Source organism: Anopheles ziemanni, chromosome 2 (genome assembly GCF_943734765.1).
Source record: "Anopheles ziemanni chromosome 2, idAnoZiCoDA_A2_x.2, whole genome shotgun sequence".
Taxonomy (NCBI): domain Eukaryota; kingdom Metazoa; phylum Arthropoda; class Insecta; order Diptera; family Culicidae; genus Anopheles; species Anopheles ziemanni.
In genome coordinates this window covers 47,096,058-47,114,758 of record NC_080705.1, presented here as the reverse complement: position 1 = coordinate 47,114,758, position 18,701 = coordinate 47,096,058, and the positions used below count along the sequence as shown (strand labels likewise).

General features: G+C 39.9%; 1 protein-coding gene across 1 annotated transcript in view; it reads right to left on the bottom strand.

The window, feature by feature from the left end:
- LOC131293678 (uncharacterized) overlaps positions 1-18,701 on the bottom strand; it is a 94,767-nt gene that overhangs the window by 9,767 nt on the left and 66,299 nt on the right. Inside the window, exon 9 of the mRNA XM_058321753.1 lies at positions 23-2,766. Coding sequence (XP_058177736.1) covers positions 23-2,766 — 2,744 coding nt within the window. The remainder of the gene's footprint in view (positions 1-22; positions 2,767-18,701) is intronic.

The following is an 18,701-nucleotide window of genomic DNA, read 5'->3' as shown; positions in this document are numbered from 1 at the left end:
GACGACAACCAGCGCTAGATACAACGGAAGATGGCGGCGTCTGACGAAGTAGATGGTTTTCGTATCGCGGGCTTAATGTAGATGTACCGGAAGGTTGACCTTGGATTATGAGCTGATGTTGTTGCTGACCAACATTGACCGGGGTGCCATGAGTAATAGAGCCTCCCTTTGGAACACCCGCGCCACTACTGCCAGTTCCACCTCCTCCACTAGACAACTTGGGGCTCAGCTTGACTGTGCTCTTCCCTTTCATCCCACCACCTACATGTGGTGGAGGTGGGGTCAAGGATGACAGCGCTCCGGATTGCCGTACTACAGGACCAGAAGGCTGCATAGTCGTTACACCTGGACCTCCCGATATTCCCAGCGGTGTCGTCAGGTACGTTGTCGCGCCCGAGGGTGATTTTGTCAATGAGCGCCCCATGGCATCGGAGATACTGACGGCCGCCGCCGTTGGATGGTAGCTCACGTACATGGGAAGTCCTGTTGGAACCGTTGACGGTGAAGGATTGTTTGCTCCTGTAAATGCATGGTCCGCCCGAAAAACGGTAACAGATGCACCTAGCGAATTTGGTGGTCCTGGAAGACCGAGGAGAAACTTACTGCCGCTGGTCAGATTACTACTGTTGCTACTGCCACCATTACTATTGCTACCAACTCCAGACACACCGGTAGCGACCCCTCCGTGGTGATTACTGTGTGCTGGTGGTGGAGGCAAATTACCATTGCCGCCGCTGCTGCCGATTTCCATTGATTTCGATACCGACGAGGATCCCAACAGTGTCGAAGAATCCGTCAAACGAGGCGTTTTTTTAATGCTTAAGTCAAGAGTTTGTGGTTCATCGCTGGCAGTGCGCACCAATGACGTGATCAACGTAGACGCTGGACCATGATGAATGGAGTGTGATATTGGCGTAATAGTTGCCGGAATTTGGCTGCCCAGTTGATGATGGTGACTTATCTGCCCATGAGTACCCACAAGCGTACCAGATATCGATGAAAGAGATTGTTGTGTCGTCGGACCAATAATCTGACCGTGCGGGTTCACTATCGTAATGCCCAACGATGATACTGGCACTGACAACTGCGGAGATTGTTGTTGCTGTGAGACAGGTAGATTTGACACGGCCGGAGACGTAACAACAGGAATTATTCCTGAAACCACTTGTGTTTCTCCTGGCCCGGATGTGTGTAGCTTCGACCCATCTCCTCGATAATCTCGCACGGCTGTGGTACCAGCTAAGGTGGTAATGCCACCCCCAACAGCACTAGATGATTGTGAAGTTGATGACTGAGATGATGATGATGATGAAGTTGCCACCTGCTGTGGTGGCTGCGCAGAGAACTGCCCATCGCGCAAACCGGGGGGTGGAGGCTTGCTCACTGCCACGAGGGGATTTTTCAATGAGCGCTCAATAACGTTCAGCATCACATCACGCACATTTTGCGGTGAACTTAAATCGTTTCCTACATTTCCGATCGTTACACGATCGTACCTCGGTCCATTGGGTTGCTGATGTGAAGAAATCGAATTATGAACCATCGCAATCGCAGCAGAGCTATGATGTATCGGCGGATAGAGCGAAGTATGAGACGGTGGTGGCAGAGCAGCAGGTCCTGGATGATGGAGAGCCACTTTCGGACTATGCCGATTCGCTGGAGACGATTCGTTCTCTTCGTCGGCCGTTTCCGTAGCCGAGCTGTCGTACTCTTCCGTATGCCTTTGGTGGAGTTTCTTCGGCTGTGGCTGTCCCGGAGGCAATAATCGATCATCTTCAAACGCCACACTGCTGCTACCTGACGACGCCGAAGACGAACCGGCGGCAGCGGTCGATGTAGTCATTTTTGGTGGAGGAGCGAGGGATGTGGCCCCTTCACTTCCACTACCGCTACTATCTACACTACTCGGCACAATATCCAACAAAGTACGTCGTCCTTCGGTCAATTTGGAAATATTTTTCCCAGCTTCGGAAAGTAAACTTCCTCCACTTACGCCACTATTGCTGCTTCCGCTGTTGATGGTTTTCGTCACGACAGGGATGGTTCCGGTGCTAACGGAGACAACAGTCGTGTTACCACTGTTGGGACTTTCCGCCGAGGCCGTTGTATCGCTGCTTCCATCGCGTTCATCCGATGAAGAAGATCCAGCACTGAGATCTGAGTCGTCGCCATCCGTCAACCCCGAACGACGATCCTCGCTCGGATGTTGCTTGTAGTATTCGTTAAGCGCCATATCGAGTCCGTATTTTTTTTTGAAGTGAAAGAAGCAACTCTTCAACGCTAGCGGAGGTTTTGCAAGCGACTCTGCAAGTTGGATCCACTTCGGACCGTGCTCCTGCAGCAACGTTTTAAGTCGAGCGACCTCTTCGTCCGTGAGGGTAGTGCTACCGAGCAGATGGGGGCCCATTTTTCGCCGAATTCGTGTCAAACAGGCCGAACAGCATTTGCTCACGTTTGGTGGAATCTGCAGCTCCTGTACAATCGGATCTCGAATTTCTGGTGCCAACTCAAACAGCCTCTGCGGCAAATTACGGAACCTTTTTACACGATCCTTCGGGTTCGGGCACGTCGGTAGAGGACAGTGCGTGTACCGCGACTTTACAGACTTGCACTGGCAGCTGTTGCAGATTCGTGCCCCTGGAGGTATCTCCGCTTCTGGAATACTGTATTGCGCAGCTCGACTTCGCTCTAATGGGCGCGTTCGAGAGCATAATTCGGTTTTACAGATGAAGCATGTGTGCAGTGGGCCAGTAGATCCAGATTTATCTATAAAATAGATATTAAATTCGAGTTAAAAATTCCCCTTCTCTAATTGAGAGCTGATTGTTCATGTAATAAAGGAAGTCTCTAAATTACAGCCACAAAACTCAACTACATTGTGTCCAATATATTGTCGGAACCAAAATCAGTTATCAATTATTTCATTGAATTTAGTCACGCGTATGTGTTAATACGGTATTTTTACCGGTCTTCTGTCGGTATTTTCTCTCAAACTCTAAGGATTACATCACTAATATAATATATAACTGATATTTATATACATAGCATATATGATTACTGAAAATAATTAATTATCTTAGCCAGAGCTTAGATCGGGGAGCCATTATTTTTTGCCAAAACAGGCGGTCAAATTCTCCGATTATCAGTTATTGTCCAAATTAGATATATGACACGGTGCTACGTCCTTCTCGAAGACTTTACCATTCTTCAGCACAATCCGGTGTATGAAAAAAGATATGTGGCACCGAAAAATTAAAAACAGAGATTATCTTGTTCATTGTTGCTCTATTAAACGTCTTCTTCTTCTTCTTCACTTCGGCGAGGATTTACTCCAATACGGCTATTGAATCCAGCTTCCTGGGCCTTCGCAAGCTATCCTGGAGACAAAGATCTCTATTGGTTAAGGACTGGCTACTAAAGGCCATTTGTCCTGATTTTCTGTGGTTGTTCAGATTTTCTGTAGGCGTCGCATTTTGACTGCCACTATGCTGCCAGGAGCACTGCTAATCAACCACGCTAGTGAGCAGTCAAATTGTGGCTGTTCACCCACCGTCACGAAAGGAATATTTCCTTCCGCTTGTCAGATTGCACGAAACTCGTGATCCGCTTGATTACTCAAACAGCACGAGATGTGCGTCGGCTAGGATTTCTCTGATTTGAGCTCCAGCTCGGCGACACCACGCGGTCGTGCCTAAGATAACCTTACTTTTCCGCTAACTATTTCAGGAACCTCGTGCACTGCTAACCATCCGCTCTGATGCGACGCACTGGAACTGCTATAGTAAACGTCGTTTACAATAAAATTATATTTATGGCGAAAAATGTATACTGTTCATTTGAGCAGTCTAGGAGGTTAGTTTCAGAATAACGATTGAGATTTTGCTAGAAACAGGGTCCAACTCTGTTCACATGGGACATATCGGTAGAATCCAGAGCGTAAAACGGGTTTTAAACGATTGCAACTTTCACTTAACAGCAACTGACTCATTGCACTCTTGTGAAACCCAACTTAACTTGACTAAACGCGAAATAAACAAGCAATATTAGTTATGCAACTAAAATTTCACTTCTTCTTCTTCTTCTTCTTCGGCGAGGATTTACTCCAATACGGCTATTGAATCCAGATTCTTGGGTGCTTCGCAAGCTAACCTGGAGACATAGAACTCTATTGGTTAAGGACCGGCTACTAAGGCCATATATCCTGATTTTCTGTGGTTATTCTGATTTTCTATGTGCGTCACATTTTATACTCGTCGCCCAGGAGCACTCCTAACCAATCACGCTAGTGCACAGTCAAATTGTGGCTGTTCACCCGCCGTCACGGAAGGAATATTCCCTTCCGTTGCACAATGGTCATTTGCCGGGATGGAAGTCAGAAATCCAACTTACGTATTACGTTTACAAACCATTTTTACTTCAAACTATAAGATCAAACTAAAAGCTAGCCAAAAACTGGAGCCGATGCGTCCAGGTAGTTCTGAGATTCAAAAGGTCGAAGTCCAAAGTTGTGAAAAAATCGACCAAAAATTTGAAAAAAATAATCAAATTTGCATGTTTATAACTCTTGCAATATTGGTTCTATTTTTACAAATAAGACTGTTTTGGAAAGGTATTTTATTTGTTTTCAAATAAAAAATGTAGAATTTTGTGCAAAGCTTGAATTTTTATTATACAAAACGTATCAAATTGCAGATAAAATATGAAACAACTTGAAGTTCGACATCTTGCCAAACAAAAAGTGCGCGGAGTTGCGTAAGTTCAAAGACATGATATTATAGCCTGATATGTATTCTTTTAAGTCATGAAGAGTTTACCTGCGGATAGGCGCAGAATCGAAAGTTATTCAAGTTTTTATTTTGATCCTCCATGAGATGGGCACTGGATGCCTCCATCGTGATCCATACTGTTGTACGGGTACACAAGTTGAAGTAGTCAACCCGTAATGAGCAAAGACTATAAACTGAAACCTACAAATAAATCTAAAATCAAATTCAGAAACAAAAAGACTCTCAATCTGAAAGAGATTCTTCAAACGAATTACTGGTTTCTGACTCAACTTGGGTGACGCCCATTTCGCAGCGGTAGCACGAGGGAACGATCTCATCGATCTATAATATTACCGTATTTCGATCATAGTAACTCTCTTCGGAGAGAGGTCTTGGTCCACTAGGGGATGTCGTGCCACGTAAAAAAATAACCATGAGGAACATATAATAATTTTAGAAAAAAAAATATATTTTACTGTTTTCATATTTTTGTAAAGTAAAAGAAAATAAAATAAATCAATTGATAAATCATAATAAGTGACTCGATCGGACGATAAGGACATTTTTACGTAAAAATAGCTTCAGTAAAATAGCATATAGCACCATAGCATATAGCGCCCTCTTATGGGATTGGCTGGAATTACTCTTTTGAGTACAAATTTTATTCAAAACAGTTCAAAATACAGTTCGCAAAATGAAACAATTGAAAAATAATTTTATCTCGGTATTTACTCCAAAGTGGCCATTGTGCGTTGGTCAGATCACAAGAACTCGTGGTCCGCTTGATTGACTCAAACACCACGAGATGTGCGACAGCTGGTTTTTTTCTAACTTGAGTTCCAACTTGGCGGCGAAAATGGAGATTTGTATTTTTGTATTTAAGTTAGTTTAGTTTTGGTCCTAGGTACAGAACCATTTAAAACTTTCGGGAAAGTTACATAAAATATAGTAAGACGAAAAACTTTTATCCGTTTCATACTATCGTCGTTTTTTGTTGCACTCTAGCGTCGTTTTTTGTTGCATTATATGTTGGTTTTCACTTTTATGATCTAGTACATCAACCAAGTTAATAAGAGTCTCATACATAACAAAACAAACTTTCGGAATAATCCGTCTTTTTACCTCTTATCAAAGCTTCAAAAGTATGTTGTACGTTTAATTTACAAGAATTACTTAGTTTTGAGATATCACCTATGTTCATAAAACACTAAAATATTCGTAAAAAACTAAGAAAAAAGTGAAAAGGCCTTATCAATACCGAATCCAGATACAATATGGTTTCAGAGGATGATTTTCAATACAAAAATATCATTTTTACCTAATTTTGTAACGAATTAATTATGAATAAACCAAATTAGAGCTCTACTTTGTTTATAAAAACTTATTACATGATTTGCTTTACAACAGCATTTTTCACATAATTACAATTAGGCAGGAAAGCAAACAAATGTTGAACCAACAGCAAAATTCATTTATATGCATACACAACACCATATACTTACAAAAATCTAAAAAGCATTCGTTATGCATTTCCCTCGGAGCGTGTAACAAAGTTTCACTAAACCAGCGCTGGATCGCAATACAGTTAGTTCGAAAGAACATGGACATTACCAAGGGACACAAATCGAGGAAGAGAATGTAAGCAGCGAATCGCGAAGATACCAAAAATAAACAAACCCTGAGCCGTAGCGGACCCTTTCCCTTTTTCGTGCAAAACGATCCCTAGTTCCCCACCATCCGTAGGTAAAGGTAAACAAGCCAAGCAAGCAAGAATCTTTCTTCAAAATTACCACTGACTGACTTCCAAAACCTCTGCGATTGCGGTTCGAAACCAAGCGTGTGAGCGTGATACTGATGATGGTACCCACTTGTACAAATTCTGATATTTAATGAGAAATTTCCAACGGATGAGAAGAAGTTGAATGAAGTTTATATTTCTCTCGAGCACCCGCAACCCCGCATCGCGCGAACAATTTGCGAAACTGCCATACCACGCGAAGCAAAGCACGGTCGCTGCTATCGACACGGCGACCCGCAGCCCATCGGCATCGGTTCGTCGTCCTGTAATCAGAACTGATGCACAGCTCCGCTATAAAGTAACTCTGCTTGTTTACCGCTCTTTTAACCGTTCACTCATTCACTTAATTAATTCAATTTAATTAGTGCGCGCGAATAACTTCCACCTTGAGTTGCACACGAGTTTCCGATAGCTCTGCCCATCTTCCAAATTATACTCTGGCTCGAGTCGAGAACAACGAGCTACTTAATCGGAGAGGTAACACTATGTCATATCTATTTTTATATTTATTAATCCCAAAAGTAAAGTATGTGAGAAAAAGTATAATGTTAAGGATCATCACATATTGATCCAGACGCTAGAAGCATACTGTATAACAGAGTAGTTGAGACAATTAAAAATTTATCGGAATATGGAAGGATAGTGCTCCTATAGTGGTGCTAGTACCAATAATGGTTGTTGTTACAAATGGTTTGTAGAAACCCTGTAACGATAGCAGCTTAACGTAACGGGCTGAGTACCAACGGATTATTTTGCCCGTGGAACTCACGGGCAAAAGGATATAAAGGGGGGCCACAGACGTGGCAGACTCAGTGTGAAAAAATCCAATACCAATAAAGGACTAATTTTTTAGAATGTTGCAACTGCAACGAGAGTGTGAAAAAAGAGCCCAATAAAGGACTAATTTTTTAGTTTTTCCCACAAAAGAAACTCTCAAAGAATTCCTTATTTCACACTCTCGTTGCAGTTGCAACAGTTGTAGTGGAATAAAAATTTAGCTCTACGACGAAGTAAATACAATGAAGGTATTTTTTTTTATATATATATTTGGACGGCCAGGCCGTATTGTACTTGTTGTGCAATGAAGGTATTTGTTCTTCTATGAAATCTTCTTCGATCTTCTGCAGAGTGTTAAAAAGATAAACATTCGCATTCCGTAATAAATTAAATATTTTCTCCAAAATTAATATTTTCTAAACAGGTTGTACTAATATGTTGGATTTCTTAAGAAATTATCAGGTATACCATGATTTCCTTGAGGCTATAAGTAACTGCACAAAGCATTGGTTTGTGAGAGGTCTATGAAGCCAATGACCAAGAAAATGCATAGGTCTATGAGAATATTTGGCGTTCTGTTTGAAATATGCTTCAAAAATAAGTCACAGTCAAAATATATTCGGTCATATCACAACTAGGAAGAAAAATACTCTTTTTTCGTGTATTTTTTATGGTTTACGGTGAAAATAGATATTTTTCAGACATTTATTGACACAACTTGTGTGTCACCTTTGTTGTTATATTTGAGGGTGCGGTTCGTAGTATTGGTCTGCTTAAATGGCCCAAATGCATAACGTTGTCTTATTGCCATGCAAAAACACTCATCTGCCACAAATTGTATTACATTATGCTTTCATATTAAAAGATGGTGGAGTCCTTGGCCCAGAATTACACTAGCATAATAGCCTTAAAACAGTGATTAAGGTAACTGCCTAAAACGGTAAAATAAATGCACAACCAAGAGTAAATTTTTCTCTCGAGCCCATTTGAGCAATGTTCACAAATTCATGGTACATCGCGAAATGGTACAATGCATGGTTGGTATCTCATTCAACAAGTGCAGTAAGACATTTGTTATTTGGAGAAAAAAGTTGACCTGGCGCTTTTAAACTCAATTGAAACATCTGCAAAGCTATGCAACATCCTCCCAAGTGTATTTGTTTTTATTTGAATATTATTAACACTGGAATACAAAAAGCGATCATTTTGACCAAAACGGAATTTTAGAATTCCACTCAAAACCGACTAAATATTTTTTCAAAAAACAAACAGCCTGAAACAAGTAGTCTGAAGCGGAAAACCTGCACCACCTCATTTATTATTCCATGTTAAATCGTATGAATAAAGACCAAAGCACGTTACTATAACCTTCAGTACTACCTTATTTGTCAAACAATGTAAAGCTTGGTCCATTTAGAAATGGGGCAGTTTGTTTGAATGATAGCTTAGCACCCCGTGGACGAAATTGGACAATTTTTACAGCATTTGATGACAAAAGTAAATACTTTATTTGGTCAAATGTTCACGCCATTTAGTTATTCCTGCTCCAAGATATTCGACATACAAGAGGAGAAACGAAAACTAATTGTGCACAACTATCTACAGAAGCCATCAGTGTTATCTCGGAAGCTGACAGAACGGTTAAGTTTACTTAATCGGCCGTTGCATGAGTGATTAAAAAGTACAAGAAAACACAGACGAGTGCCCGTAAGGTGAAAACTAAGTGATGGAGTGGAACCGTGAATCGGCAATTGCGATTGAGAGTCATTCGGAAAATCAAAGCTAACCCAAATATCTCGGACTATAATTTGACCAAAAATCTTAACACCGACCGCTCTTCTGAACGGCAAATCCAACTCCAAGAAGGTTTTAAGTGTTTTCGAGTCAGTCCAAATTGAAACTTAAAACAAAAAACGGTACGATCAGGTGCTGACCAAACCGCATGGTGGCATTTTCATGGACGATGAAAGCAGCGTGAAAGCTGATTTTAAGCAAATTCCGGGCAATAAATTTTATATGGTTCATGCTTGTGGCAACGTCCCCAAGAGGTTCAAATTTTTTTTCGCCGATAAATTCGCTAAAAAAGTATGATTTGGCAAGGATTCTGCATATGTGGCAAAAAGACCACCGTGTTTGTGACGAATGAGAACATGAATTCGGACTTGTATAAGAAGGAGTGCCTTAAGAAACAAATTTTACCATTCGTTAGGTTTCATCATGGTCCAGTCATGTTTTTGCCTTATCTAGCAAGCTGCCATATTAACAAGGATGTACTACAATGGTACAACGATAATGGTGTGAAATTCATATCAAAAACGCTGAATCCACCGAATTGCCCCCAGATCCACTCCATAGAACGATATTGGGCAATAATGAAACACAAATTAAAGAAGAAGGAAACAGTAACTAAGGACATTATACAAATAAAGAATTGGTTTAATTTACTCGCCTGAACAGTGACTTAAGCTGCTGTGCGCCAGTTGATGGGCGGTATCAACAGAAAAGTGCGAGAATTTCTTGATAAAACCGAAGTAAAATTTTTGTAATATTTTTTTTAAATACATTATATTAAAGCCTATGATTCATTGGAAATAAGTTTATCAATCGGATTAATGGTATAAAAAATACACGCAATACAAAGCGCCCCATTTCTAAATGAACCAAGCCTTAAGCCAAGGTCGACGAAAACCGGGGGCAGAGTGTATACTAAAAAGTAGCAATTTACGGGTATAAATAAACTTTAAAAATTACGTTAGTTATATCGTGTCAAAAGCACCGCTCAAAAATCATTCGGGTAAAATTCCAAAGCAATGTATTGCTTAAAAATTCTTAAATGGATTCAACTCCCAACTTCCTTGTATGAAAGAGGACTAACTATCTACCTACCGAAGCGCTATATGAGCAGGTACGGTCTTTAGACGGTGGTTATGTCGACAAAAATAAAAGAAGTATAAAAAATAAGGTTTCTAAATGATGTTTTTCAGTTTTTACACAAACTTGATATTGGTTGATTACTAACGAGATAACAAAATAGAATAAATATCTACATCTGAGTTAATTCACATCTATCGTTCATTTATTTAAAAAAATAACAAACTTACTCTCATCTAAAATTTCTGTGAAATTAAATATTTTATTTCACGATTGTTCAGTTTACCATGCATTCGAGAACGCCTAGTAATAAAACATCCTTTAAAACTTCCGTTATTCGTTGGTTAATGCATGAGATTGGGATGAACAAAAGTAAACCGAGGTAAGAATACATTTACACAGTGCATACCATCCTTCCACAACCTTACGTTGCTGTACGTCGGTTGGTATGTCGAATACCAATTATAATTTATTATTCAAGCATAATTACAATCATTATCATGATTATCGAAACGATCGATAATGTGACAATGTTGGCCGTACTCATGCTTAGGGCGTTGCTTCTCATTGGTCTAGCATTTCAAATTCCAATGTAGACATCAAACACCAAAAACAGGTTTTCATTGCTCTAAGAGTATGCTTATTGTCGTATCAATTGGACTTCATGAAGCTAACTTTTTCGTATAAAACATAAATTTCCCATAAAAAGTGTACAAAAAGTGTTCACTACAAATTAATAGATTTTTCACAGTGTTATAAACTTCTACCAAAAATCTAGTTTCGCTTTTAGAATGCACATCATACGAACATCAATCTACAAACACATCTCACTTATCATGGTGCTTGTTTTGTTATGGTACCAGCAAATGAAACTCTTCTTCCCAGTAGAACAGCGCTACAAATAGTATTATTTTCCTTAAATGATTGAATCAAAATATCCCCAAAGTAAACAAACCACTGCCGTATCCTCAAATAGACATGCGAAATTGTCAGATATCGCGATTACGCGATACATAGTTTCCGCCGAATCACTATAGGTATTCATAGACCACCACCAATGGGCTGTATTAATTTTGGGAGTTCAATCTCCTTACCACTAGCTCAGCTTGTTATTATGCAAATAGGCGGGGGAATATGTGAATGCACTGAGCAAACGTCATATTGATTGTTAAAACACCATTTCCTGACCACACGAATTTCCAGCAACCAACCAATACACGATTGCGTCCCTCACCGGCCGGGCAAGTGCTGGGGACAGCTCTTCAGCACAAACAATTATCCGTTACAACATCCGCTGTTACCCGCTTACGTGTCATACGCCAAGGATCTAGACCGCCAAACGGTCATCAAATCCGAAATAGGATCCGCTTTGTGTTGTGCACCAATTTTCACAATTTTCCAATCACATATCTGCAGTACGCGCGCGCTCCCTCAGCGGACACACCAATCAAACGAGCAACGACTGCAGCGACTGCATGATTGAGTGTATACATTTTCCGTTGTAGGAGAATGGTGGCAGTCTTCCTAACCTTCGAGAAGAATTCACGCTCGTTCACGCAATAAACGGATGAATAATTAAGCTCCATTACGATGAGATACCGATGGGAAAACCGATGTTCGCTGCAGAGGAAGTGCCAGCAAAAATATGGTGGACCGGTATATTATATGTATCGAAAGTATAACAAGAATCTGTTTCGCGCCGTATCCTCTGGTTATTTGATACCAAAATAATAAGTGTTGTATTGCATATCAACTAACGGCTAACGACAAATTATTTTAATTGGTAGATTACATTCACATAAAACCAATTTTGCAAATAAAAAAATGACTGTAAGTGCTCAACAAAGGGATTTTGAATTATGAAAGGGAAACAAGTAATCGCTATTAACAGTTAACAGATAAGTTGGACAGAGAAAAGCAGCGCACTTTATAAAGTTAGGAAAAACTATTGCGTAAGTAACTACTAAGCAGCGGTGGAAGGATTTGTTATTACATATACACAGCGACTAGTTTCGATATCCGCATACACGTGTGTGGTGTAACTCGTAAATTGCGGTAAAATTTCATTTCTCCTGTTAATACGTTTAAAATAGATCAAGCTTCAATCACTTCCTTTTTTTGTCACTTACAACACTTCATTTCAGCATTTTAAAGCAAGGGATTTTGTTTATAAAATTAAACCAAACAAGACAAAACTCTGCGTGCACCTATAGAGAAACTAAACGCGCCAAATACTGAAAGCACGTTCATTTGGCAAATGTTACAAAGATTGTGTCTTATATACAAAACATATATTTCCCTAATACAAACAGACAAATAATGTTACATCCATTGATTGAATCGTGTAGTGTGTGTAGTTAAATTACGCGTGCAGCTATAGCAACTAGCCGCAGATTTGACAATGTATCTATCTGGCGTTTACCCAGATCATGTGAAACTCCCGATAGACTTAGATCCATTAGAGAAATCTTCGAAATCAGTTCAATTGGAAACGGTATCTAATGCTAGTGTTATAAAGAAGTCGCGGTACGACACTTCCTGCCAAAAAAATACATCACAAGCAATATCCTATATATTCCAATGAGTAATTCAAAAGTTAACAGCTTTTAAGTAGACTATAAGCAACATAACGAAATCAACAATTCAAAAACGACGAATTAAAAAGATACAACACTAGAGGTTAACTGGTGCACGTAACCCGAACAAGAAAAAAACCTTCTCACTGCCACCAGCTTACTTGATCACTCCTTCCGTTGCCAAGGGAAATATCCTTCACATAGAATCTACAAATTAGTATAATTGCATTAATTTTTAATATATTCACAAATACCGAAGTGTACAAAAGCGAGTGCAGAAGAACAATGATATTGATAAAAAATCACCCACACAAGCATACACCCACAGCGAACCGGGGATCGTCCAGCAGTCTCTATTCTCTATTGAGAGCAGCCGCTCCCTTTTCTCATTGGAATATCTCTCCCATCCTCCCAATAGCAAACCCTTGCCTTCGGATCTGCCGGCGTCAAAGGGAATGCATAATAAAAGGTGGTTTTAATAAACGGGACTATTCAATGATGGTAAACGCTCTTCTGTTCCTCCCAAGTGACACTACGAGGAGAAGCTTAAACATATAAAAGAAAATCCCATATACAACAACAACGGTAAGATTAAATTACCCATTCGACTTTTTCTTCAGTTGATATTTTAAGTTTGCTCTTTTAACTTTTGAATGGCACAAAGTTTTGACTCCAAATCGATTGGATCAATGGCGAGATGCGGAAAGTGTTTCATTCACATGTATGCCATGTGTATGCCAGAACCATGAAATGTTAATTGCCTGATGATAAACGTTTAAAACATCCAATTTACCTTCTCGTGTAACAATACTTTTCTGATACAATAGCCAAGTTATGTTTCCTTCTATTTTGTACGATGCATCTGTTTTATTAACATACCATTTTTCCCGCTGAATTTTTTTCCTACTCGTAATGACATTCTTTCCCAAGGGTACAGAAAAAAGGAAGATTCCAGACAGGAACCACTCAAATATTTGCTGTCAGTTTGGTACATTTCAATCGTATGATGATAAAAAGCCTGAATCGCCGTCTTCGTCTTCGTCACTGACGTAATAGCTGGCGTGGTCACCAGAATCTCTCGCGTTTTTCTTCCTATTCATGCTCCTCACCTCAACTCACATGGCTTCTGAGTTCTGACGGTTTGTGCATACGTGTCGTTTTACCTATTTGCAAACCATTAACCAAAGTATCGCTTTATCAAACTGTAACAGCTAAAGTAAATTGGCTTTTTGAATCCCATGCTCGAGTCGTGTACACAGTTAAATGTAATAAAAGTCATCAAGCGGTAAATAACACATCGGATGGTGCACGACACCGTTTAGTTCAATATTGTCAAATCCTATACCAAACGCAGTTATATACTGATCATATTTTCTCTTCAAATAGAAAGTTATGGTAAAATTAAAACTTTTAAAATGGTTGAACTCACAACTTTAAACAAAATTTAAATTATTTCTCGTAACAACACAAGATAAATGGTAAAATCGGCCAGCAAACAAAAGTACCTAACAATCATCGTCCTTACTTTTCAAAATACTCAACCCTATATGTATCCCTCTGATGGTGTTTTTTTTTTATACCCGATTGGAATTGTCTTCCGCACAATGGAAGCAATTGCATCATTTTACTTCCTCGAATCTAAGCCCGTACCTTCTATCTGTGGTACAACAACGAAGGATGGTATTGCCCGCGATTTCAGAGAGTTTTATCATTGGGTAGCGCACGCGTCAGCGAAAAAATCATAGATGAAATTGTTAAACAAATACTCTTAACTTGATTCGATTTTTTCTGATCCAAGCGACCATCGGTTTTCATAGAATCCAGTTTTTATCTCTCAGTAACGCTTTGTATGTACCTCGTAGGTAGTCGGAAGAAAAACACCAAGGATGATTTTCTTTGAAAACAACAACAAAACTACTATCCTTGGCAATGAGAGTGTTGCTTATTTCCTGCCCTCCTAGTGTTTATGGTGAAGCCACTTACTTTCAGCTACGTATTACTTTTCACGGACAATGTGCAGCGGGAATTTGACCGTAAATCTCTAATTATATTTGGAATCAGTTTTTGTATTTTTTATATCATCCATTATGGCAAATTCGCTATTTATATTATTTGGAATTATAATATTGTATCACCACCTTCAATTTTATTTCACATCAAAATTAAAACTGGATCTACAGAAACATTAAATAAAAAGTTTTGTACACAAATTCATTATCAAAAAACAATTATATTAATTATCGAACACGTTATAGCATTTACACAAAAAATAGTCTAAGGCAGTAGTAAAAAGAAACAAAAAGAAAAGCTCCAAAAATATTTGGACTCAATATTCGGTATCAATGAAATTTAAAATTGAAAAGTAAAGCGTTATTTCGTACCCTTTCGTAACATTTGCCAATTTTATAGAAAAATTAATCGTTGCTATTTTAATTTAGCATGTAGAGGTTATTATTATCATCTTACACTGCCAGATTAAATTATTCTCTCGTATGACTTTGCAAAACTGTAGTCTCTCTACACCGGTTATTACTTCAAACAACTCATCTCGGAGAGACAACACATGCTTGCTCGTTCCGTAATGCATCGCGCTCTGCGCTTGAGTAGGGTTATTGCACGAGCATGTTTCTAAACGACATGCTCTTAAGCGCGGCAAACCGCGCTTTGAAATTCAATTCATTGCCGACCATCGACGAGGTTGGATCATTAACACAAGAACGGTAAAAATAAAGTGATGGCCAAAAATTTGTGACAGAAGTTGAAGCAGCTAAACAAGTGAAGAAATCGAAAATATTACCATGCGTATCTACGGAACAAGTAACACATAAAATTTAATCTGTTAAAGTTGAAGCTAGATTTTACAAAGAATTTGTGCTGAAAATATTGACTATGACTTTCAATGAAATATGACGTGTAAATATATATTGGTTAAAATTATCTTGCGAATTAATGTGAATGATTCAACTGTTGTGGTGCAATGTTGGTTGAAGATAGTTATTTGATAAATAGTTGTATTTATATTACGTTTGTAGTGATCACGACCAGCGTAAGTCATTAGTCATAGTCGCTATGTTTGGTACATGGTGCATCCCTAATTCTGCTATTCCACCGGATGTTATCCTCGAGGTAGGGCCGCAGCCTTGCTGCACTAGCTATGCTGCTCACGCTTCGGTACTGGCCTTACACAGTGGTTACTTGAGGGCAGCTTTACGAACGCTGGAACCAGCCCCAACCAACGCTACATTCGGATCGCTTCGCCGAACCAACATGCAACCAATTCCGCACATAGCGACAAGTGTTTCGATGGTCAATTCTCGAATGGCCCTCAACGGTGCGAATGCTGCGACTACGATTATTCATCTTCCCAATGTGACAACAGAACAATTTACGCCTCTTTTGACCTATATGTACACCGGTTATTTGGACCTCACGGTAGAGAATATATTCGGTGTACTACTGGGGACCCATCTTCTCCACATGCCACGCGCCCTAGAGCTGTGTCGTTCGTTTTTATCATCTTCTTCATCGCTCTCCGCAGTTGGTGACAACGCAGCATTAGCTCCACCACCAGGTCTCCATGATTTGGAAAGAACCTTTTACGTTCCGAAATCGAGTACTGCTACGGATGTGCCTAAACTAGTGAGACCGATTGCTAGTAAAGCATTAACCACTGTTGGATTGCATTTCGTTGCACCCCCTACGGCTTCCCAGATAAGCCTTTTACCTAGCGTCCCCTTCCGCAGCCTGGGACCCCCGATTATTCCCTTCAACGAACAAACCCACGATGTGACCCACGAAAACCATGAATCACCACCACAAAGTCCGATCAGTGTCACTCAGTACGAGCATGACAACGTTACATTACAAACGCCGCAGCTGCATAACATTGAAGACGAGGACACCATAGATAGCATCACGGTCGATAGCAAGTGTGATGATAACGAAAACGTAGCAACACTGCAGAATGTATTTTCAATCGACCCGCAACGTTCTCCAAAAACAGGCATGATTTGCAAAGGGGAAACCCTTACAAATCGTACTAGAAAACATTCTTCAGTTGTGCCTCAATCGTCGGTAAAACGGCATAGGTCTGTTGAATTGGCAACGGAAGAAAGCAGAACCGGGAATGGTGTTATTATCGATATTGCTAGCTGCGATGGCCCGGTGCGCTTTCGACGGGTACTGAATATTATGTACGGTTGTAATAAAAATAACAAATCGCCACACTGTCGCACATCGGACAACGTTGGACAATCCGTTGTTGGTGAAGAAGTGAAGAAAATAGTAACTCAGCATCGTTCCTTGCGGTACGCATCGTCGTTCCACCAAGAGGTAAGAACACAGAACTGTTGCAAGTCTGAAGTTAACTTTAGTTAATGCACAAACCATTTATAGATGGCGCGCAACATCAGTGACATACGGAAGCTTTCGGGGACAAATCCGTCATCGAACGATAGCCAACCCCAAAATCAAAATATGCAACACACACAACCTGCTGCTCCACAGGATTTACCGCCCGATCATTATCAACAGAAGGACGAAAATAGCCAAGAGGACAACGCGCCACACAACAACGAAGAAACGTCAACGGGCAGCGCATCTTCTACTTGCTACACATGTGTTTATTGCAAGCATAGTTTCAAATCACACTACTGTTACCAAAAGCACGCCAAAAGACATTTAATACCCCTACAGTTGGATGATGGGTCGAGCGTTTTTCCTCTTAATCCTCTTATCCCTTGTTTATCTACTAAAATTAATAGTGGTAACACAGTGAATGCTAAAATACCGGAAGGCGCATGTCGGCGATCTAATTCGGCTTTCACTGGTATCAACAACACCAGCAGGAACATCAGCAGCAGCAGCAGCAGCAGCAGCAGCAGCAGCAGTAGCAGTAGTGCTGGTGCTAAGCGTGAAGTTAAACCCCTCGACATGAATGTTCAATACTATCCTTGCAAAACTTGTGGTAGCAAATTTCCAAGCTACTATTTTGTGCACAAGCATCGAAAACTCTGTCATGCAGAAGAGGACGACGAGGCAAATGGTCAAGGTAACAACCGCACGACTAATCGCGTCGACCCTGCTAGTAGTACAAAATCCAAATTAATCATATCGCTACCAATAGGCAAGGGAGATAACATAAATGAGAGTAGCAAGGTACAATCGAATAACCAAAAGGCCGAAGACCATTCATAAAAAAAACCTTTCTAAATACAAGATTAAGCATAGTCAACTACATACAAGATTAATTATAGTAAGTTATAGATAAAATGAGATAGCATGAATATTATATAAGACAAAACTAATTACAGGCCAACCTCGGTTTTCGTCACCAAATGAGACTTTGACAGCGACGAAAACAAGAGCTGGGGCGCAACAGTTCTTACGTTTGTAATACCTACTCAAAACTTAACAGAACGCAGAACGAACGTTACTCATCTGAATTTTCAGTCGATAATATAAAGGTATTCTTCAAACAATAACAAAGTTTGTATGATTTATCATCAAATCATTGGCCATCTAATCTATCGTTTTATATTCCGTTTTACTGCTTTGGTTTACATGCCGTGAAGATTTAATGCATTTAGTGCTTCAATCAAAATACATTTTTGATTTAAAGTAGTCTAAAGCGGAAAACCTGCACCACTCGTTTATTATTTCATGTTCGAATTTTCTGTCATACAAAATGTATTGAATCGTATGAGTAAAGCACGCTACTATAAACCAGTTTCGAACGATTTGACTATCGACGAAAAACGAGGTCGACGAAAACCGGGGCCAGCCTGTATTTGATCTCATAAAATAAAAATAACAGCAAAAGAACGCCAACATTATGGCTGGTACATCACAAATAGAAGAACCCGGAATTGATTTCAAAATATTCGGTTTATTTGTAGTAATATGTACCCCTTT